Here is a 21,579-nt window from a genome sequence, read left to right on the forward strand (position 1 = left end):
TGTGAGAGTGTCAATCGCAATGCAAACAGCCCTTGGCCGAGGTCAAACGGTAGTTTTCCCAGACATAAACGTGGATGTCGCTTTGCAGCCGCTTGCAATTTTGCTTCGGCGGAGCTGCGTTGGGCGGGGAGTAAATACCGTGGGACAGGTACCATTTGGTCGAGAGATGGTCTAGGACATGGGTTTACGGGCGTTAGCGTCCACAAGGATATAGCATTTCAATCCCAAGTTAATATTTTCATTTCAAGTTGAACTTTGTCTCAGTGGCTACGGGCTACCTTCACGACTAGACACGAAATACTATTGCAAGACTAATGATCGGAGTAGTCTTCATTCTGTACAGAGTTGTTGTTACACCTCAAATATTCAACGCCATTTCCGAGGGAGATATTTTTTTGGCCTCCAGCGAACGTAATTAATGCCAGAAACATAGATGCAGAGAAAGTGATGGGATATCAGTGCTGGCTCCACTCGATCGTGTTCAGATCAATGCCCTCCTGTACCAACTCCCAAAGCGGGCTCAGCTCACGTAGGAAGTGAACACGATCCTGGACAGCCTTGAGGACGTAATCAATTTCGGAATCACTAGTGAAACGACCGATACCGAACCGAATACTGCTGTGAGCACTCTCATCACTGCTGCCCAGGGCGCGGAGGACGTAGCTGGGCTCCAGCGAGGCGGAGGTGCACGCACTGCCTGATGACAGAGCAATGTCGTTCAGAGCCATGAGGAGAGACTCTCCTTCCACGTAGGCGAAGGAAATGTTGACGCAGCCCGGGTAATGGGCCTTGGGGTCACCATTCAAGGTGGTGTGCTCCATGCTAAGCAAGGCTGAAGATAGACGCTTCGACAAACGCTCGACGTGCTTTGTGTCATACTAGATCGGAGGCAAGATTAGCGAACAGACTCTTATCGTCAAGGCTTCAACCATTTCAAATATCCAACAAAAACACGGTCAGTACCCCTGCACTGGTTTTCACGGATACCGGACATCATTCCTCAAGGGAATGTAGCTACCGTCCGAATACCTCCCAAAAAAATTTCAAGCAGTTGTTTAATCATCGCAAAGATCAATCATGAGCATAAAAAAAGAAGAGTTTCTTACCTCCATATCTTGAGCGGCGAGACGGCAAGCCTCGCCGAATCCGACAACCAGGTGGGGAGCGATAGTTCCACTGCGCAGACCACGCTCCTGGCCACCACCGGAGATAATGGGTTCCAGACGGACACGGGGGCGACGACGGACGAAGCAAGCTCCAATACCCTTGGGGCCGTAGATCTTGTGGCTGGAAATGGACATCAAGTCAATGTTGAGCTTGTTGACATCGAGAGGAATTTTGCCCACGGCCTGAGCACCGTCTGTGTGGAAGAAGATCTTCTTGGATCGGCAGAGCTTGCCAATCTCCTCCATGGGCTGGATGACACCGATCTCGTTGTTCACGGCCATGATACTGACGATGGCGGTATCCGGGCGCATAGCGGCCTCGAGATCCGACATACGAATCAGACCGTTGTTCTGCACGGGCAAGTAGGTCACCTCAAAGCCCTCATCCTGAAGATGGCGACAGCTGTCTAGCACACACTTGTGCTCGGTCTGGGTAGTGATAATGTGCTTCTTCTTTCCTGAGCGGCCAAAGAACCGAGCCACGCCCTTCAAACTCATATTATTGGACTCTGTTGCACCACTGGTGAAAATAATTTCTTTGGGGTCGGCTCCAATGAGGTTGGCAATGTGCTCGCGGGCTTGTTCGACAGCCTTCTCCGACTCCCAGCCGTAGGCGTGTGTGCGCGAGTGGGGATTTCCGTAGATTCCGGTGAGGTAGGGGAGCATGGCGTCCAGAACGCGGGGGTCCAGCGGAGTGGTCGCCTGCATATCAAGGTAAATTGGGCGGGTGCCCTGGTCCATGACAGTAGCCTGCTTGAGGATACCGGCGGAAGGACTCATGGCGGCGTCGCCAGAGGTCGAGGAGCCGGGCAACTCCAGACTCCCAGGCGCGACACCGGCCTTCTTCATAAATGACTTTTGTTCCTCTTTGATCGCAGTCTCAACATTGACCTGGGCGTTACTGGTCTTGGACTCGGTGACATAGGACCGACCTCCTCGGACACCGGTGGCGAGCACTCGGCGAGGCACAGCCCAAGCGCCCTGGGAAGCCAGGCGCCTGGCATAGACGCGAGAGGCCTGTCTCCAAGCAGCGGGTGCAGCGGACGACATGATGATGATGATAATTGTTCACAGAAGCGTGAAGATGGAAGGAGGAACCGGGCAGGGCGGTCGCATTTTCCGATAACTCGGGATATTCCCCGATCGGGGACTTCGGACTTAGGCTTTTCCGCGCCCGAACGCCTCGATCTCAGTGATCGTGCGAACTCTTCCTACTACGAGCAGGGGACATTACTAGGGTCTCTCTAGTAAAGATAGCACAAGGGTCTGCGCAGTCTCACAAGATCCAGGCACCCCCTTCCATCGGCCGAACCAGGGCAGCTTGGGTAATATCATCCGCGCTGTAGAGTTGAACCTAGCTGCGCCCGCAATGACGGAGTCGCGACTACATACCCAAAGGAAGAAAATGTGCTAAGAGTCTCTAGTACGGTGTAATGGGGTCTGAGATGACGTCCTGCACCGCCTCATCACATAGGGCTGCAATGGAACGTGGGAGATCGCCACGGAAGCGCCTCCGAGCGGAATTCTGGTGCCTGTGGGTGAAGTAGGGGAAACCAATGCGCCACACGATGCGGTGTTCGCAGTTTAGCGTGAAGTATTCCCAGAACGCACGTAAGAAAACCCGGTCTGTCCGAAAGTAGCTAAGGGTGGTAGCACCAGAAGTAGTGCGAATCCAAGGCACAGCCACAAGCGATCGTCTATGTCATAGCGGAGAGAGAAGCGGCCTTCGGACTCGGATTCTACCACCCCGCCATCCGCAACTCTTCCACTCTCTCTGACCTTCAGAAACCCAAGAACTTCCAGACTCCCAGGCTTCAGGCTTCAGGCTTCAGGCACATTCACAATGAGTTTCAAGGGGTTTCAAAAAAGCCTCTCGCGTGCCCCACAGCAGCTGAAATTGAAGTTCAACATCGGCGAGCACACGCAAGATGCGGTCTATAGCGATGCGGAACGCCGATTTCAAGAGCTCGAGAAGGAGACCAAGAAGCTGCACGATGAGTCCGCGAAATACTTCCAGGCCATCAACGGTGAGACTGACCCGATCGCTCCGCAGCCTGCAGCTCAAGAAGGATCGAGTTCGCTGACCGCTCCCAGGCATGTTGAACCACCAGATCGAATTCTCCAAAGCAATCGCCGAGATTTACAAGCCCATTTCGGGCCGCGCCTCCGATCCCAACTCGTTTGAAGATGAAGGCAACCATGAGGGCATCAAAGCCTGCGAGGAATATGAGGCTATCGTCAAGGATCTGCAGGAGGCCCTGGCGCCGGAGCTGGAGATGATTGAGGCGCGCGTCATCAGCCCCGCCGACCAGCTGCTGGAGGTGATCAAGGTCATCCGAAAGGTCGCCGTCAAACGTGACCACAAGAAACTTGACTACGACCGTCGCCGTGCCACACTGAAGAAGCTGGAGGAGAAGAAGGACAAGTCGATCAAGGACGAAAAGGCTCTGTACAAGGCCGAGAACGATGTTGAGCAGGCGACCCAGGAGTTCAATTATTACAACGATCTGATGAAGGAGGAGCTGCCGAAGCTCTTCACTCTCGAGGCCGAGTTCATCCGCCCGCTCTTCCAGTCCTTTTACTACATGCAGCTCAATGTCTTTTACACTCTGCACGAGAAAATGCAGGGCATGCAAATCAGCTACTTCAACCTCAACCTCGACGTGGAGGAGGCTTTTGAGCAGAAGCGAGGCAACGTACAGGAGCAGGCCGAGGCTTTGGCAATCGTCCACTTCAAGACTAAGGGACTCGGTCGATCCGGCTCTAAACTAGGCCCCAAGGGCCTCGAGGCCAAGGGCTCGATAAACCGCGGGCGGTCCAGCTCTACCTCGACCGATAATCCCCCGCCCCCATATTCATCAGCCGCCACTCCCAGTCCGACCGGCAGCTTCTCGTCGGCTGCCAAGTCCAAGCTTGCCCCTCCGCCTCCCAAGCCGAAGCCTTCCCACCTCAGCAAGCCAGTGGAGTGGGTCACCGCGTTGTACGATTACGAGGCTCAAGCCCATGGAGACCTTGGATTCTCTGCGGGTGATGTGATCGAGATCGTTCATCGTACCGAAAGTCAGAACGAGTGGTGGACTGGGCGGATTGATGGCCGAGAAGGCCAATTCCCTGGTGAGTGTCGGATCTTGAAGGTTCTCTCGCGTGCTTCTAACAATCGCTTTAGCCAATTATGTGCAGTTGCAATAACCCGGTGCTTGTCACGTCTAGCTTTGATTTTCCGTGCTCTGGCGCACACGGTGCTATTACATAGAGCGTTTTGTAAATACCTTCGTTTTCTTTTTTTCGCTCAGCTCAGCTGGGAAGACTTTGGTGTGCTGAGCTGATGCTACGTCGGATCCGACATTTAGGGAACCGAGATTCCTGCAGTATAATAAAGCCTTGACATTTGTGGTTTTGCTGATCTTCCACTTGTTCTCCTTGACTTACTTTCGTCCAGTGATCCGAGACATTGTCTTTGAGAGCTCGATTAAAGATTGTATCTGGTAATGTACACGAGTGCAAGGAACTAGCGATAGAAATGTGCCCATCTTCGAATTCGGGTGTGCTTGGCGCCAGGAATGTTTTTGAAACTTTGGTCATTCTCTATCACCCGCAGCCTTTAAACGACAGAAGTGTCCTTCCGAGAATTTCTAACAGAGTCGACAGAGATATCGTGCTCAACCGAGATTGCCAGGGGCATCTCCGAGTCGTGCGAATGTTTGCTGACTTGTTGATCTACATAGCACAAGGTCTGCCCCGTATAACCCGTGGCAGTCATCTCGGTTCTCGAACGATTTGTAGGCATCGATCGGCTCAGATTGAAGGCGAGCGCGCGCCACAGGTTGCGGGGGCTGCGAGGTGTTTCGATCCGCTGGGTGTTCTCTAGTGCCGCGCCGGCCCAGATCGAGGACAGCGGCAGAGAAAGGGTGACGAGGGTCAGAACATTGTCGGCAAGCTCAGGCACTTGTGAAAAGTATTGAATGATCGAGAACAGAGCAGGGATCGTCATGGTCTGACAACCACAGACGAAAATAATCTTCATCGGACCGAAGTCTCGCACACCCAGTCGGCGGCGTTGTTTGATCGCATGACCCAGTTTGGCGACGAAAATGGCACAGAAAAAGCAGATAGCGGCAGAAATGACAATATTGAGTGCGCTCTGGAGCCACACCCATGGCCCTGTGTTCTCGAGTGCCATGATGGCCCTGCAGTTGATCACCATCCATCCTATGCGAACTCCGATGGGTACCAATGCTACCAGCACAGACAGTACGAGCAAAGGTCTTCGGTATCGACGGCGCAGGGTTTTGCACACCACCTGCACCTGCACGACCAATGAGGCCATGATACACATGACAAGCATGGTCTCAAAGACGGTGCCTAAGATGGAGATGGCGTAGGCTCTGGACCCGACGCTCGAGTAATCGCCAGAGAAAAAGGGATAGATCTTTTCGAAAGGGGTGGAAAAATGAATGGTCTCGAAGAGCAGTCGCAAGATATTAAACAGCAATGCCAGGCCATTGAAAATGAAAACCATTGAGCCGCGCTTGTCGCTGTGTGTCAGGAGAAGTAGAAAGACCAGCAGGACGACCGACGCCCCGAGCTGAGAGCCATAATTGATGCATATCCGAACATTGTACTGGTAGAACATATCGAGTGAATAGATGTCCACGTAAACCTCTTGGCCATCGGATCTCCAGAAATGAACCACCTGAAAGTCAGGATCTCCGTCAGGAAAGGTAACGTTCATGATGTATGGGATTTTGTTCGAGTCGGTAAATTGGAGTGAGTATTCGAGGATGGCAGCAGGTCTTTGAGGAGTATAAAAGGACCCAGCATGGTGCAGGGTTTTGAGCAGCCCAGGAAAAATCACACATCGTAGACCGAGACAGACAATGTGAAAGGATCGAGTTGAAGCTGAAAATGGTGTGGTGATAGAGAACAATACTTAGCCGGAGGCGTCACAATGCCTAGACGGGAAAACAAAGACAGGCTGCGATGGCGGATGTCTGAAGGGTCGAGTCTGGATTGACCTGTATGACGACCACATTGTCTTCTTTCGGGGAATCTTGCAGCGGGTTACCATGATTGTGGTGATTGTAATGCGTGTGATATTCCTGGTGGGGTTATGTGGAATGGTGGTCGTGTGGTCGTGCACTTTCACTTTTATCCCCAATCAAGGCCCAAAAAAATGACAGTCCTATGCTGATTCTCTTGTCTTGGGAAATTAGAAAAGGGCAACCTCATGTAAAAAAAAGACTGTTACAGAATCTCAATCCCAGTGTGTCACGATGACCTAGGTGACTATGGTCTACAAGTCAATGTGTTCAAAGCTCGAAGGATCGTATTGTTCCATGGACCATAACCTATTCGTTCTTTTCTACTCAGCTAGGATCCGGATCATCTGGTTGAAGACTCTGATCTTATTTAGATCCGCAGCCGTTTGCAATGGCACTTGTTCCAGCTCCTCTCAGGGTTGAGCCTCCGCATAGCTTTGACAGGACCACGCCATGAAAACCATCGTTGTGAGTCGTATTGAAAAAGGATGGTTGATCACGGGAAGTCAGACACTCGATCCCCGCGGAGAATATCATCTCGTAATCAGAGAAACTGAAAAAATGTCCCACCGCCTCGATGCAGTCCATGCGATCATCTACGAGTGGAGAATCGGTCGATCCTTGAGCCGAACGGAGACTTTCGCCACTCAACTCGGATAGACTTCTGACAAAGCCATACCCGAAAGGTTCCTGCGAATCGGAAACTTCAATTGTTGCCCCTGGAATATATTCTACGGCTTTTACGGAATATATGGTCCGGGGGAGACTTTCAAGAATACCTGAACAGTGGTTGACAGTGGGCCGCTCATCCCGATTTATATCCGAAGACTTTTATCTAGCTTAGAAATCAGCTATGGAGAGGAGGGAGGGGGGAGTATATATAGCACCATACAGGACCTATTATGCCCAGAAGACGATCAAATTATTCCAATTCAGCACAGTTCCATCATGACTTGGCCCGACGTTCCCACTAAGCCCGCGGAGGGTATCTCTTACTACACGCCGGCCCAGAGCCCGCCGGCGGGCACTGCGCGCAATCCCCAGACCAGCGGCAAACCTATTCCGAAGCTGTTCCAGCCCCTGACCATCCGCGGTCAGAATTTTCAAAACCGCCTCGGTGTAAGTCTCATGTTGTGTCAGATCCTGATCTTCCCGAAACATGTACTCACTATATAATCTCAGGTTGCGCCCATGTGCCAATACAGTGCGGAGGATGGCCACATGACCGCGTGGCATATGGCTCACTACGGTGGCATCGCGCAGCGTGGCCCCGGAATGATCATTATCGAAGCCACCGGCGTCCTTCCCGAGGGCCGCATTACACCTGGTTGCGTAGGCTTGTGGAAGGATTCCCAGATTGCTCCACTGAAGCAGGTTGTGGAATTCGCTCATAGCCAGGGCCAGAAGATCGGTATCCAGCTGGCCCACGCCGGTCGTAAGGCCTCCACGGTTCCCCCGTGGTTGGGAGGTGTCACCGCTACGAATGCCGTTGGTGGCTGGACTGAGAATGTCAAGAGCCCTAGCGCAATTCCCTTTGCCGACGGTGATATCGTTCCCAAGGCTATGACCAAGGAGGACATTCAGGAGGTCAAGGATGCCTGGGTTGCGGCGACTCGCCGTGCTGTCGCCGCTGGCGTCGACTTCATTGAGATCCATAGCGCGCACGGCTACCTCTTGTCCTCTTTCCTGAGCACCTCGTCGAACACACGCACGGACGAGTACGGTGGTAGCTTCGAGAACCGCATTCGCCTGCCTCTCGAGATCGCTCAATTGACCCGTGATACGGTTGGTGCGGACATGCCCGTCTTCCTACGTGTCTCTGCCACCGACTGGTTGGAGAAAAGCCTGCCCGAGGAGAAGGGATGGAAGCCGGAGGACACCGTCGAATTTGCCAAGGCTCTTGCAGCTCAGGGCGCTATCGATCTGATCGATATCAGCAGTGGTGGTGTGCACGCTGCTCAGAAGGTGGAATCTGCGGTTGCCTTCCAGGTTCCCTTTGCGGCTGCCGTAAAGAAGGCTGTTGGCGACAAGCTGCTTGTGGCTGCGGTGGGTACTATCAACAACGGCCAGCTTGCCGAGAAGATTCTGAATGAGGAGGGAATCGATCTCATACTGGTTGGTCGTGCCTTCCAGCGTGACACTGGTCTGGCCTGGGCTTTCGCTAAGGACCTGGACACGGAGATCGCCATGGCTGCGCAGATTCGCTGGGGATTCACCAGCTTCCGCAATGCGTCGGAGTACATTCAGCCCAACTCCATGAAGGCCTCTATCTTTGATTAGGTTGTTTCTGCATGAACTATATACATGATTATAGACATGATTATAGACATAGACATTGATGATTTAATGACATTCCCTGAAGTCTAAACTTGAGATATGATCGAGTAGGAGGTAACAGAGGAGAGAATAGAATAGACTTCCAGAGACCTAGGATGTCGCAATATCTTCAAACAAGTCAAAGCAGCCCATAGTGTCGGAAAAGACTCGCAAATAAATTCAAAACATTCGACAGGCAATGCTATCTTCAGACCCATGATGCATGTAATGCTTGTGATGCTAGAGAGTGTAGTCAAACTTGGAACAATCGACATGTTGACCACTCGACGTCGGTAGCGGGAAGCCAAGAGCGTTGCGGGGAAGACGTGCGGAGCACCGCGACTCAACCCTTTTCACCTCCCAGCGACATGGCGGTCTCCCAGAGGACGCTGAATTGGCTATACTCCGTCCTATCCAAGGTCCGTGACTCCCTCATTCCTCGTCGTGGCCAACTGACACCCTGTTCAGGACCACTACGACCCCAAGCAGACGTACCAAGATCCCAACCGTACCTATCATGACGTCGCGAATGCGCTCGCTCAGTACCCCTCGCTGGCCCCTCGGACCGACGTATACAGTGAGTCAACAGAACTCTATGCGACTGGAAGTGACTCTGACATCCTTGCCTTTTAGCCTTCGAGAATGGCTTCTCGGCTTTGCTCCTGCACCTTGTGGGCACGCTACCTGTGACTTTCCGTGGCACGACATACCGATTCCCCCTCGCGCTATGGATCCCAAACACGTATCCTCGCGAGCCCCCCTATAGTCTATGTGACGCCAACCCAGGACATGGCAGTTCGAGTTGGACAGCATGTTACGCTTGAAGGGCGCGTGTATCATCACTACCTGGCACGTTGGGCTGAGGCGTGGGATGTGAGTGTCACAACTCTACGTGGTCGACGAAATCCATGCTAACCATTTTGCGCATTAATCAGAGATCGAATATTTCCGATCTCCTCATTATTCTCCGGGAGGTCTTTGCGAAGGAACCCCCCGTTCGAAATCGACAACAGATGCCACCTCAACCACAGACTCAACAGACGCAAACCCCGCCCCCATTACCTCCTCTGCCACCGGGCATGGGGCCTGCGCCAATACCTCATGCGCAACCGCCATCTGCAGCTCCGGGTAGCCAGACTCCTCCGCAGCTGCCACCCAAGCCTGGAGCTGCCACGATGCCTCAGCAACTGCCAGCACAGACAGCGGAGCGATATCAGTCTCCCCCACCACTGCCCCCGCTTCCTCCCAAGGACTATAACCCTAGTCGAATCAGCTCCTTAAGCCATGCTCCGATGGCCAGCCCGGGTGGTCATGTACCTCTACCATTCGCTACTTCGCCTCATCCTGTCCAACAAACCACGTCACCTTCGGTATACCAAAGTCAAACACCCTATGGCAGGAACGCCAATGGGCCAACTGGGCCTTTTACTGGGTCCCAGCATAGACCTTTCGCTCCTCAGCCTAGACCACTTGTTCCTCATGTGTCTGCACAGCAACCACCTCATTTGTCACAAGGACCACCATCACATCACGCGGGATACCGGTCTCAATCTCCGCAGTCATCGAGGCCTCCATACCCTACAGATTCGCCACATCTTTCGAGCTTACATCCACCCCCGGCAGCGCCAGCAACGAAGGAAACGCCAGACCTTCTCACGTCACCATTTGAGGTTGAGTTGCCCTCATTCGCGCCCACGGGGCCTGCGCCACCGATCCCACCGAATCCAGAGAAAGATGCTTTGTTACATGCGATATCTCAAAGTCTGTCGGAGACCTTGCGAGCTCAAGCAGCACAGTCCGACTCTGCATCACAGTCGCTTGTCTCTCAGTCGCGCTCGTTGCAGGCATCAATGGCCACACTTCAGGGTGAACTCGCTGCGCTCAATTCCCTCCACGCAACGCTCCAATCCAACACTGCAATCTTGCAGCAGTCTATCTACCGTGCAGATGCCACCATCGCGGATGCTCAAGCTCGGTCGGCCTCCGTCTCATCTTCTGCAGCATCGACCTCTGCGGCTGCTAGGTCTTCAGACTCTCCGTCGGGTCTACCTCCCATTGACGAGGTCCTGGTTGCACCTACTGTGGTAGGAAAGCAGTTGTATGATTTGGTGGCAGAGGAGCAAGGTCTCCAGCATGCGCTGTACGCGTTACAGGCAGCGCTTGTCCGTGGAGTTATTGGCGTTGACTCCTGGTCCCGACATACGCGTGGTCTTGCGCGGGAGGCTTTCCTTAAACGTGCATTGATTCGCAAGATCGGGCGTGGAATGGGCTTGGAAGAAACCCAGTCGTGATGGCTCCATTTTTTGACCGTGCATTTTCAAGCTGGATGGTAGACCATTGTAGATACCCTCATAATTATGTTTGCGCTCTAGAGCAGTTGGCAGTGGTTACATGCCTACCGAGATATAATAGAACCTTGGAGCAGTCCATGGACACGGGTGGATACTTCCGGCTCTCATGTACCGTCACACTCATCAGGCTGAACCGACTAAGACATCCCTAAACATGTACAGTGGCCTTGGATTCTCAATCTAGACAGGCCTTTCAAGACGTGGATACAAAGTATATTGGGAATCTTGATTACAAGTTAATATGGAGAGCCTAGAGGTACGATATGCATCGATGAAGTTGACTTCAATTGACTGTTCCGCTCCGAGTGCCATCTCGCTGTACAAAATCACTCGGGAAACGCAAACCGACGCCCAAAAATGTACCAAGTCTCATATTCATACAAGGAAATGAAAGATGGTTTGACAGAAATGGAGAAGAGAATCACATAAAAGAATCAGTGCGCCCATCGAACCCAGGTCGTTTATGAAACTTCATTTGCGTCTGAGAAGGGGCTTTGCACACGCGGGGGCGGTGTTTGACTGGCGTAGAGGGAGTTTTGTTGAATCTGTGCCGAGGCTATGTGGCTGGTGCTGGCCGAGTCGGAGAAGGGACTCTTAGAGTGTGAGTCTTCTTTGACCGAGGCCGACGCCTTTGCACCCGTCGAGTGGGACGGGGTGGAACGACGCGTGTCATCATCATCTTCATCCGATGAATTGTCGTCAAAAGTTGAGGTGTGATGGCCGAATTGGTTACTGCTATTTGCCGAGTTCGCAGTGCTGGGCTTGACTTCCTTCATGCTAGACTCCGTGCTAGACTGGCCATCTTTTTTCTTCATCGAGGGCCCGCGAACCATCACAGGCTTGGCAACCACCTGGCGAGCCACAATCGAGCTGCCAGGTCCAGCCTTCATGGCTTCGGCCCTGGCGAGCTGTGATGAGGTGATAGCAGGCACCGCGGGCGCATCCCTGGGAGTAATCATGACCGGAACAGGTTGTGTTGGAGTGCTGTCACCGGAGCCGCCAGGGCCGTTGTGTACGCTGACAATGTTTGCCCGAGAACGCTGGATCTGCTGAGCGGGAACAGCACTGACGATGGCGTCGTTGCGATAAATTGTAGTGGCCACACTGCTACGCAAGGTGGGCGAGATACTCTGGTGGCCGGTGGTGGCGGTCCAAGAAGAGTCTCGCAGATCACCGGGCATGAAGAAGTGCTGATCTGGGGTTGCGCCGGGCAGTGGAGGAACAGGAGGTACCAACGAGGCAGGCGTCTCCGGGGGTGATCGGTTGGTGACACCGGGAATATATGCGATTTGGATGACGTTGGAGGCACGGGTGAGGACGGTTGAGGCGATGGACTGGGTTGACTTGCGCTCCGATCGCTGGGCAGCGAACGTGTCACTCTTTTCCTGTTGAGACCGGCGCTCTTCACGGCGAGGACGGATGACGAACCACCAAATCAGGAGAAGAAGGGCGGCGAGAGCAATCACACCGCCGACCACACCACCGGCGATAGCACCGACATTGGGACCGCTAGACTTGGGCTGGGAGGCAGCGTTGCCATCCAAGACACATTTGGTGCTCGCACATCTATCACAGCTCGGGCTGGTCATAGAACAGAAGTATCCGTCGTCACAAGTGGGACAAGTCGGGGCGGAGGATGCACATGTTACACAGCGCTTGAAGAGGGAGTTAGAGGGGGAAAAGTCACTATAGGGCGAGGTGGTCGCGGAATCGAAGAGTTCGGGGGGTCATGGCGGGCGAGAAAAGATGGCGGGGATAGAGAGAGAGTAACAAGAGGATCACAGCGAGATAAGAGAAAAAAGACGTAGATGACCGGTCAACGGTGGGGGATTCAAAACGGAGAAACAGTGAACAGTTAAGAGGAAAAAGGAGTGTGGATGCTCAATCGGCGTCAAGTCGTGAGCGGGAATAGGTCATCACAAAGGAATGTGTAGAACAGATCAAGGACCTGGGACGGTCATCGTCCAGAGTCGAAAAGCGTTCAAGATCGGATGAATATGCAGGAGGAAGAGGAGAACGTTCGCTGGGAAATGAGGAGTCGGGGCCAAGTCACCGGAGGTCTGAGCGCGGGTTCCATAAGCTCTTTCGACTTGAAAAGTAGGCGATTACTGCGAGGTAAAGATGGGAACCCAAAGAGTGTCGGTTTGTTTTTTTCCTTTTTTTTTTTCTTCATATATACGACTAGAGGCTTCTGTCCAGGGCAGTTTCACGCCCTTTCTGCGGCACCTTGCAGGACGTGGTATATCGTACAGCGTTGCGTGCTGTGGGCGTATTGTGTACTGATGGGTCTAGGCTCGGATCATCATCGGCCCGGGAAATTGCCATTCCTTCGTCAGCCACCAAAATAGATTGGACCTCGTATCCGTTATACGGAGTTTAGAGTATGGACGATAGACGTGGGAGGACTGTGGGCGCCGAGGTAAATCAAATATATAGTACAGACTGTCTCTATCTGCTTGACGACCTTGATCCACGAATCCTAGTTAGCGGATCGACGCACTGTCGGAAAAAATGAAAAACATGGTCTTACAGGTGCTTGACAAGGGGCTTTCCTGAGACACGAGAGGCGTAGCTAGGTGCACAGTACACCCGCCACCAACTAGGGCTGTGAAATTGCAGATCACAACCAACTCTTAAGCAACCTCCTAGAAGATAGGGTATGCAACAGGACTAGTGGGGGGGGAAAGGAATGTTTGCTAGAAAGAGTACAAAAAAGAAGAGAAGAGAAAGGAGAAAAAAAAAAGGATATGATAGCATGTCCTGGTTTCGATCCAGGGATCTCCGGGTTATGAGCCCCTATTAATTGGTTAGTTGAATTCATAGGTTAATGAAAATCAGGTGACTTACGGCGCGTTTCCCCTACGCCAACATGCTAGGATTGGTGACCGATGGACTTTTGTTGACAATACAATTCAGAGAGCAAGACGTCTGCCTTTTTGACTCAGCCACGCGGCGACCGGCAGAAGATTTCTCCAAGGGTAACTGACACTCCTACACGCGCTGCTTTGAATTCTGATCGATGAGATTTTATTTAGCTGGTCAATTAGCGTCTCAAAGCTCGCTGTGGAAAGACTTTTTTTTTTTCTTTTCTTTGCAACTTTATGGATTTAGAAACCCACGTCGTGTTGACACACCCAGGCTATCGACCAAAACTTTCTTCCTTAGTGACATCAGCCATTTTAAGCGGCGGAAATTTTTGACTATTTCAATATCAGAGATCGTCCAATAGGGCTTAATGCCACCATCGGCACTTCGCACTGCTCATTCGCGGGAGCTTCTCATCTCGCGAACCGGGTGAAGAACGCATCAGGGATGACCAGCCGGTCATGGTCGGGCACAATTGCTTTACTGTACTTTTTTATTCTTCTACAGATGTTTTCTGGGTGCTAATACAACTATATTAGGGCTCTAGAGGGTTCAATGAAATGGTAGATATCCAAATCCATAGCTGGAGGCGATGTCGGGCGGCAGATCATTCGGTCGACGCGCACTGCGAGCGCGGTTCAAGGCAAGGGGGGCAAAACAGTGGGCAGATGAGCAGACGGCGAGACCGACATGGCGACTGATCAAAGCGCCAGAAAGGAAGGTCCTGAAGCTGTCCAAATGCCTCCCGCGCAGGTCGCCAACGACCTTGATACACGGCTGCAGCAACCACCGGGCAAGATGGAGCCGCGCGCGATGCTGTGCATCGCTGGAATGACAGTGAGTCGTACCAGCATGTGCAGCATCAGCTGCGGCAAATACCGGTCTTGTCTGAGCAAGTGTCCGCACCGGTGTCTGCTCCGTTGCGCTCGCCATCGCCACCCGCTCAACGTCTGTCGGTCAACCCACCAGTCTAGAAAGGATCGCTTTGAGAGATGAAGCTGGATGAAGCAATGGAGTGAGGGTTGTGTCCTCGTTCTGGCTATGTCCTGTTTGCATGCCTTGGATTATTTTCTTAATGTGTTGTTCTTCTTTCAAAAAGGAAATAATCGAGCACTATCAAATTCTGTCCCTTTCCATTTCGCATCACACGACAGGATATTCGAAACTTTTGGTTATAGTGATCCATGTATCATAGCCCTCTGACCCGACATATTGAGATGAGAGTGACGATTGGCTTCATATAGTTGGAGGGGTAGGGTTGCAGGTGGGCAGTTCGCTGGGCTACATATATATCCAACTTTGGTACACTCTGAACTTCTACCGCAACCTTTTCCTCTCCACGTGATCTACTATAGAATACACCTGATACAGAAATTACATCTAAGCTAGACAGAGATGTCGAGGGTGGCAAGTCCATGACAAAAAGAGGCAGTGTACAGGAGACGAACCTGACGGGGGGCGACTCTTTGAGACAGGGGCGTAGGGTCGGTGCACATGCAGAGCCTGTGACAGTGCACAGCCTGAGTCCTCGAGTCAGGTGCCAATCAGGTCAAGACCGAGCTTTTGGAGGGACTCTGGGTACTCTGGGTCAGTCTAGGCAAAACTAGGACAAGTAAACTCCGGGCTAGCATATTAGCGGGTGGTCGGAGTATTTATCGTTCCCACTCAGTGAAAATCTTCCCCAACCCAAGGTTATTTCCTTAAAGAAGAGGTCCCGCTAGCATACCGCGGGAAGGGAGAAGTCGTGAAGAATGTGGAATGAGCAGGACCAAGGATGATTATTTCACCAACTGTTTCATAAGTGGAGTCGGTTGATTGGGTTCGGCTCCTAGCGCACCGGTTCCACTCCCTAAACCAGTCAAGTGTGTGTGGAGGATCTGGAGAAAAGGGCTCAGGGAAAAAATTGAGTGTCCCTGAATCCCTGTATCCCTGACTTCGAAAAGAGAAAACGTCAAACCAAACAAAAACAAAAACAAAAACAAACAAAAGTCATCCTAGGCTGGTATAAGTACCCGCCTATATACATGGCCACCCTACGAATGTCTTCCATGCAACGACACGTAGCCTGTAGCGCATCTCTCAAATTCCAGGTAAGCACAGGGTCAAGGGACCCTGACACGCCGTGCCCCATACCGATCTTGCAGCCCTGGACGTGCCGCCCAGCGCGTCCCGGGTACCAAGGGATGGGGTATGTGCATTGTTGCATCAGAATAATCAGAATAACATTGGAGTGATCATAGTGGACAAAACCCGTAGTTCAATAATGGCAGATCAGAGCTGTCGCTCGAGACTAAGCCCCACCGGGATTAGAGATGTCTATTTTTGCAGACAGACCAAGCAATACGATCGCGCTCTAGTCTCACTCCGTCTGCTCCTTTTTTTTTTTGCCTTTGCGTCTCACGTCCCTCCCTTTCCCTCTCGCTGACCCTGTCTTGTCTTGTCTTTCTTCACCTCTTTCATTCCATCGGGTTTTGCCAGGAGTTGTATCGCCCTGAGGATCCCTTTCTCCTCCCCTTTTTGGACACCTCTCCATTTACTGTTGCCCTGGTGGCTTCACTGTCCACCACGCCTTGTTTGATACCCCTCTTCTGCGTTTGCCTCAATATCGCGCATCATCATGGCCTATCAAGGGTCTGGCGCGCATTCACCCAAGTATGAAGATGGTCATCGGCTTCAGGATGTGCCTGCCTCGCAAGTAAGAACACTGGCCCTTTTGATTTGCATAACAGACCTAAATCAGTCATGCAGTATCGCGAAGACGAGGATGCATCCCGAGGCCTGCTCTCTCACCAGCAAGGCCCTTTTGCAACGCCTTTTGACGACCCTCACTCACGAGGAGTCTCGCCCGTGCGCCCCGCATCGGGTTACAGCTTGACCGAGACCTACGCTACCGAATCATCCCCGAATTACCAGGACCCTTACGCGACGGGCTCTGTGTACTCAGGTCACTCCGAGAGCCCCGCTGCAGCATTTGGTGTCCCCGGCAGAGCCGCATCTCCGTACGCCCGAAGTGAAACTTCATCCACCGAGGCCTGGCGCCAGCGACAAGCACCTGGTGGTGGGCCAGGCGGTGGTACTGGGGGTGGCAACCTGCGCCGATATGCCACGCGAAAAGTCAAGCTGGTTCAGGGCTCGGTCCTGAGTGTCGACTACCCGGTGCCCAGTGCTATTCAAAACGCCATCCAAGCCAAGTATCGTAATGACCTCGAAGGCGGCAGCGAGGAGTTCACGCACATGCGATGTGAGTAAATTGCTGTTCACGGAAGACTGAAAATCTCACAATATGGCTAGATACCGCTGCGACGTGTGATCCCAACGAGTTTACCCTTCACAATGGTTACAATCTGCGCCCAGCGATGTATAACCGTCATACCGAGCTCTTGATCGCTATCACCTACTACAACGAGGACAAGACCCTGACCGCTCGTACACTTCATGGTGTGATGCAAAACATTCGCGATATTGTGAATATTAAGAAGTCCGAGTTCTGGAACAAAGGTGGACCTGCATGGCAGAAAATCGTCGTTGCACTCGTATTCGACGGTATCGATCCTTGCGACAAGGATACTCTCGACGTCCTGGCCACGGTGGGTATCTACCAGGATGGTGTCATGAAGCGTGATGTTGACGGCAAGGAGACTGTGGCGCATATCGTGAGTTCAATTCGCCGATAAACGGACCCCGGTGCGCTAATTTTCGATGCACAGTTCGAATACACGACCCAGCTGTCTGTCACACCTAACCAGCAGCTCATCCGTCCAACAGACGATGGGCCAAGCACTCTACCGCCGGTGCAGATGATGTTCTGCTTGAAGCAGAAGAACAGCAAGAAGATCAACTCTCACCGCTGGCTGTTCAATGCGTTTGGTCGTATTCTGAACCCTGAGATCTGTATTCTGCTAGATGCTGGAACCAAGCCTGCCCCGAAGTCTCTACTATACCTCTGGGAGGCCTTCTACAACGATAAGGATCTGGGTGGTGCATGTGGTGAGATTCACGCTATGTTAGGCAAGGGCTGGCGCAATCTGGTCAACCCGTTGGTGGCAGGGCAGAACTTCGAGTACAAGATCAGTAACATCTTGGATAAGCCCCTCGAAAGTTCCTTCGGCTACGTCAGTGTCTTGCCAGGTGCGTTCTCTGCGTACCGATTCCGCGCCATCATGGGACGACCACTGGAGCAATATTTCCATGGTGACCACACCTTGTCTAAGCAACTAGGTAAGAAGGGTATCGAGGGCATGAACATCTTCAAAAAGAACATGTTCTTGGCCGAGGACCGTATTCTCTGTTTCGAGTTGGTTGCCAAGGCCGGCTCCAAATGGCATCTGTCGTACGTGAAGGCCTCCAAGGCCGAAACTGACGTGCCCGAAGGCGCGGCAGAATTCATCTCTCAGCGTCGTCGTTGGTTGAATGGTTCCTTCGCAGCTGGTATCTATTCGCTGATGCATTTCGGCCGTATGTACAAGAGTGGACACAACATCATCCGCATGTTCTTCCTACACATTCAGATGTTGTACAACATCTTCAACACCATCCTCACCTGGTTCTCGCTTGCCTCCTACTGGCTGACGACGACCGTCATTATTGACCTGGTCGGCACCCCCAGTGACAGCAATAACCATACGGCATTCCCCTTTGGCAAGACCGCCACACCCATCGTGAACACCATCATCAAGTATATCTACCTGGCATTCCTGCTGCTTCAGTTCATTCTTGCGCTCGGCAACCGTCCCAAGGGCTCCAAGTTCTCGTATCTGGCTTCCTTTGTGGTATTCGGTATCATCCAGTTGTACATTGTCGTCGACTCCCTCTATCTGGTGATTCGCGCCTTTAGTGGGGGTGCGCCGATGGACTTCACGACTGATCAAGGTGTGGGGGCTTTCCTCAAGTCGTTCTTTGGCTCGTCTGGCGCAGGTATCATTATCATCGCTCTGGCTGCTACCTTTGGTCTCTATTTCGTCGCGTCATTCATGTATGCCGATCCATGGCATATGTTTACCTCCTTCCCCGCCTATATGGTCCTACAGTCCTCTTACATCAACATCCTCAACGTCTATGCTTTCAGCAACTGGCATGATGTGTCATGGGGTACCAAGGGTTCCGATAAAGCTGATGCGCTGCCCTCTGCCACGACGACCAAGGAAGAGGGTAGTAAAGAGGCGGTCATAGAGGAAATCGACAAGCCGCAAGCCGATATCGACAGTCAGTTCGAAACCACGGTCAAGCGTGCGCTCACTCCCTACGTTGCACCTGTTGAGCACGACGAGAAGTCCTTGGAGGACTCTTACAAGAGCTTCCGTACTCGACTCGTCACCTTCTGGATTTTCAGTAATGCTTTCCTTGCCGTCTGCATTACCAGCGAAGCGGTGGACAAGTTCGGATTCACGGTATGTCTTTGATCTATTCCTATCCATTTTGGCCATCAACTAATGTTGCTTTAGAACACTGCTACCGTTCGTACTGCCCGGTTCTTCCAAGCCCTTTTGTGGTCCAATGCCATCATGGCCCTGTTCCGCTTCATCGGTGCCTGTTGGTTCTTGGGCCGCACCGGTATCAAGTGCTGCTTCGCGCGCCGGTAGACTATGAACAGTTTTTCCTCAATCTCTCATGAACCTGTTTTCTTGGCACATGCTTCTTTTTTTTCTCTCTCTCTCTCTCTCTCTCTTTCCTGATTGCCATCTGTATTCTAGCTCAAGATGCCCATTTACTAAAGCCTTTATTGTTCTATCATCTTCTTTCTTTAGCAAGATGCCAGTATGTATTGCAAAAGGTCGGCTAGCGACCGTGATCTTTCGCCGGACCAGCGATGCAATGGGATGCATTCCGGGCGCAAATGAAATTTCCACATCGATTCAGTGCATTCAGACATATCAGAAAGTCCTTTGGTAGCGTAGGTGTAGCGACACATATTATGCCGATGAGTTCTATACTCAATGTACGTCATGCGCGAGGCGGCAAGATCGCGATAAAGGGCGGCGAGGAGACCCCGCAAAGACTCTGCCTCTCTCTCCGCCCGATCCCTCGTCACACACCCTCATTCCCGGCTTACTGGGACTCTTGCAAGACTGTGCAATTTTCGAGCTCCAGTTTTGCTATATCCATCTCCGCACAACTTTGTTCCATCCTGCTCGGCCCGTCATTTTGATCACCTGTTGTTGCACCTGGTGGGGTGGTGACTCCAGCCAACATGTTGAAGATCTGGTCGATGGTAGGTCCTTTGCCACTCGAAAGGGAGATATATCCTGACTGCTTCTATAGAAACAGCAGCAGCAGCAGGCTGAGAATGCCGAAGGCGCTGCAGGCAAGAAAAAGAAGAAGGTCACGGCGGCGCAGCTGCGAGTGCAACGAGGTCAGTTCTCCGACTTCTAGCTCAGTGGACCTTGCCTCACAGATTGTCTCTTCTTTAGACCTGCAAGAACTCACCCTTGGAAACACGATGAAAATGTCATTCCCCAATCCCGACGATATCCTCAACTTCACCCTGACCATTGAGCCGGATGAGGGCATGTACAAAGGTGGCGTGTTCAACTTCAGCTTCTCCGTGAATCAGAACTTCCCCCACGATCCGCCCAAGGTCAAGTGTACGCAGAAGATCTACCATCCTAATATCGATCTGGAGGGCAACGTCTGCCTCAATATTCTGCGCGAGGACTGGAAGCCTGTACTGAATTTGAACGCCGTCATTGTAGGCATGCAGGTATGTGACTTTTCCCTTGTCGGCGATGTCGTGCACTAATGCATCCGTGATAGTTCCTGTTTCTCGAGCCGAACGCGTCCGATCCGCTCAACAAGGAGGCCGCGGATGATCTGCGGACCAACCGTGAAGGCTTCAAACGCAATGTGCGCAACTCCATGGCCGGCGGGTCCGTCCGAGGTAACACGTTCGAGCGGGTACTACGATAGAATCGATTCCCGTCGACTTGACACTGGCTATCAAACTTCACTTCAGGGCTACTTTTCGAAATAGGTTGCGGTATAGACCTGGCGCTAGAGATCCCAGTGACTGACCTGGAGAAAGGCGAAATGGATGGCCCATGGCTTGCACGGGGCGGGAAGCAGTCATCCCAAAGCAAGGATTTCCACGTACATACGACCGGCGTAATTAGCGTTTTGATTTCATGAAAGATCCGAGTCGATCGGCGTTACTTGTGAAGTTGTCGCGTGAGGGTAGTAACCCAGCTTGTTATGCAACACAGGAACAGCGCCACTTCGGGCATACAGAATATAGATCAAGTACGAGAGAAATTTCAAATAGAGAGCCCCAAATCCAGAATCGAACCACGTTGATCACAGGCGTATATGTACAATCGGTTTCAACATCAAGAACCCACACTCAGACACGACCCGTCGGCCCAGTCTAGCCCAGAAAGAGGGATTCTCGGAAAACTTTCTTCTTTCGAAGGAGTGATTTCTGGGATTTTCATTGACCAAGGAGAACTGCGGTCGACGGGCAACAAGGGAAACAATCGAGGGAGGGCAAAATTGACCGATTTATCCGCGCTGGGCAGCACGCTCCTGCTCGAGACGGGTGTAGAAGGCATCACGCTCACGAACACGGGGAAGGTGGTAGCCTGGAAGAGATATTAGAGGTCGAGTTGCGGGTGACGGGGGCTATGAAATTCCACTTACCGTACCACCACAGGTAGCCGAAGGTGGTACCGAAACCTGTACAATGTGGTCGCTGGTTAGTAAAACCGTAGGATTGATGAAACAATTCCATTCCTCCTTCATGAATCCGGGCTGGGAGCGAGGGCATTCGAGACAACCAGCGACATCCCGCCTCATCCGTTGATCATGCCACCCGAAGAACGCAAGTCGAATTCACTCACCAAAGGCGGTGCT

General features: G+C 52.3%; 10 protein-coding genes across 10 annotated transcripts; 5 read left to right on the plus strand and 5 right to left on the minus strand.

The window, feature by feature from the left end:
- Positions 1-455: 455 nt before the first annotated feature.
- N7477_007173 (IscS subfamily cysteine desulfurase) lies at positions 456-2,216 on the minus strand (the record flags this gene model as incomplete). Its single annotated transcript, XM_056968836.1, has 2 exons — positions 456-878; positions 1,107-2,216. 2 exons carry the CDS (start codon positions 2,214-2,216, stop codon positions 456-458), a joined length of 1,533 nt encoding a protein of 510 aa, XP_056821632.1.
- A 793-nt stretch (positions 2,217-3,009) lies between these two features.
- N7477_007174 (amphiphysin) lies at positions 3,010-4,355 on the plus strand (the record flags this gene model as incomplete). The annotated part of the gene is made up of 3 exons (XM_056968837.1): positions 3,010-3,193; positions 3,261-4,280; positions 4,333-4,355. The coding sequence occupies 3 exons, from the start codon at positions 3,010-3,012 to the stop codon at positions 4,353-4,355; spliced, it is 1,227 nt and encodes a 408-aa protein (XP_056821633.1).
- A 412-nt stretch (positions 4,356-4,767) lies between these two features.
- On the minus strand, positions 4,768-5,898 carry preB (alpha-factor pheromone receptor STE2; the record flags this gene model as incomplete). The annotated part of the gene is made up of 1 exon (XM_056968838.1): positions 4,768-5,898. The coding sequence occupies one exon, from the start codon at positions 5,896-5,898 to the stop codon at positions 4,768-4,770; it is 1,131 nt and encodes a 376-aa protein (XP_056821634.1).
- Positions 5,899-7,153: 1,255 nt separating this feature from the next.
- On the plus strand, positions 7,154-8,485 carry N7477_007176 (NADH:flavin oxidoreductase/NADH oxidase; the record flags this gene model as incomplete). The annotated part of the gene is made up of 2 exons (XM_056968839.1): positions 7,154-7,324; positions 7,388-8,485. 2 exons carry the CDS (start codon positions 7,154-7,156, stop codon positions 8,483-8,485), a joined length of 1,269 nt encoding a protein of 422 aa, XP_056821635.1.
- Positions 8,486-8,889: 404 nt separating this feature from the next.
- N7477_007177 (uncharacterized protein) lies at positions 8,890-10,812 on the plus strand (the record flags this gene model as incomplete). Its single annotated transcript, XM_056968840.1, has 5 exons — positions 8,890-8,940; positions 8,990-9,098; positions 9,155-9,207; positions 9,308-9,394; positions 9,457-10,812. 5 exons carry the CDS (start codon positions 8,890-8,892, stop codon positions 10,810-10,812), a joined length of 1,656 nt encoding a protein of 551 aa, XP_056821636.1.
- A 521-nt stretch (positions 10,813-11,333) lies between these two features.
- N7477_007178 (uncharacterized protein) lies at positions 11,334-12,461 on the minus strand (the record flags this gene model as incomplete). The annotated part of the gene is made up of 1 exon (XM_056968841.1): positions 11,334-12,461. The coding sequence occupies one exon, from the start codon at positions 12,459-12,461 to the stop codon at positions 11,334-11,336; it is 1,128 nt and encodes a 375-aa protein (XP_056821637.1).
- Positions 12,462-14,289: 1,828 nt separating this feature from the next.
- Positions 14,290-14,670, minus strand: N7477_007179 (uncharacterized protein; the record flags this gene model as incomplete). The annotated part of the gene is made up of 1 exon (XM_056968842.1): positions 14,290-14,670. One exon carries the CDS (start codon positions 14,668-14,670, stop codon positions 14,290-14,292), a length of 381 nt encoding a protein of 126 aa, XP_056821638.1.
- Positions 14,671-16,354: 1,684 nt separating this feature from the next.
- chsG (chitin synthase class III) lies at positions 16,355-19,316 on the plus strand (the record flags this gene model as incomplete). The annotated part of the gene is made up of 5 exons (XM_056968843.1): positions 16,355-16,432; positions 16,486-16,978; positions 17,029-17,390; positions 17,445-19,124; positions 19,179-19,316. 5 exons carry the CDS (start codon positions 16,355-16,357, stop codon positions 19,314-19,316), a joined length of 2,751 nt encoding a protein of 916 aa, XP_056821639.1.
- Positions 19,317-19,924: 608 nt separating this feature from the next.
- On the plus strand, positions 19,925-20,640 carry N7477_007181 (NEDD8-conjugating protein UBC12; the record flags this gene model as incomplete). The annotated part of the gene is made up of 4 exons (XM_056968844.1): positions 19,925-19,945; positions 19,996-20,086; positions 20,145-20,434; positions 20,488-20,640. The coding sequence occupies 4 exons, from the start codon at positions 19,925-19,927 to the stop codon at positions 20,638-20,640; spliced, it is 555 nt and encodes a 184-aa protein (XP_056821640.1).
- A 588-nt stretch (positions 20,641-21,228) lies between these two features.
- Positions 21,229-21,493, minus strand: N7477_007182 (cytochrome c oxidase subunit VIIa; the record flags this gene model as incomplete). Its single annotated transcript, XM_056968845.1, has 2 exons — positions 21,229-21,308; positions 21,367-21,493. The coding sequence occupies 2 exons, from the start codon at positions 21,491-21,493 to the stop codon at positions 21,229-21,231; spliced, it is 207 nt and encodes a 68-aa protein (XP_056821641.1).
- Positions 21,494-21,579: the final 86 nt, after the last annotated feature.

This window comes from Penicillium maclennaniae, assembly GCF_028827695.1.
Source record: "Penicillium maclennaniae strain IBT 15551 chromosome Unknown utg000006l:1.0-2513246.0:1.0-2515036.0, whole genome shotgun sequence".
Classification (NCBI taxonomy): domain Eukaryota; kingdom Fungi; phylum Ascomycota; class Eurotiomycetes; order Eurotiales; family Aspergillaceae; genus Penicillium; species Penicillium maclennaniae.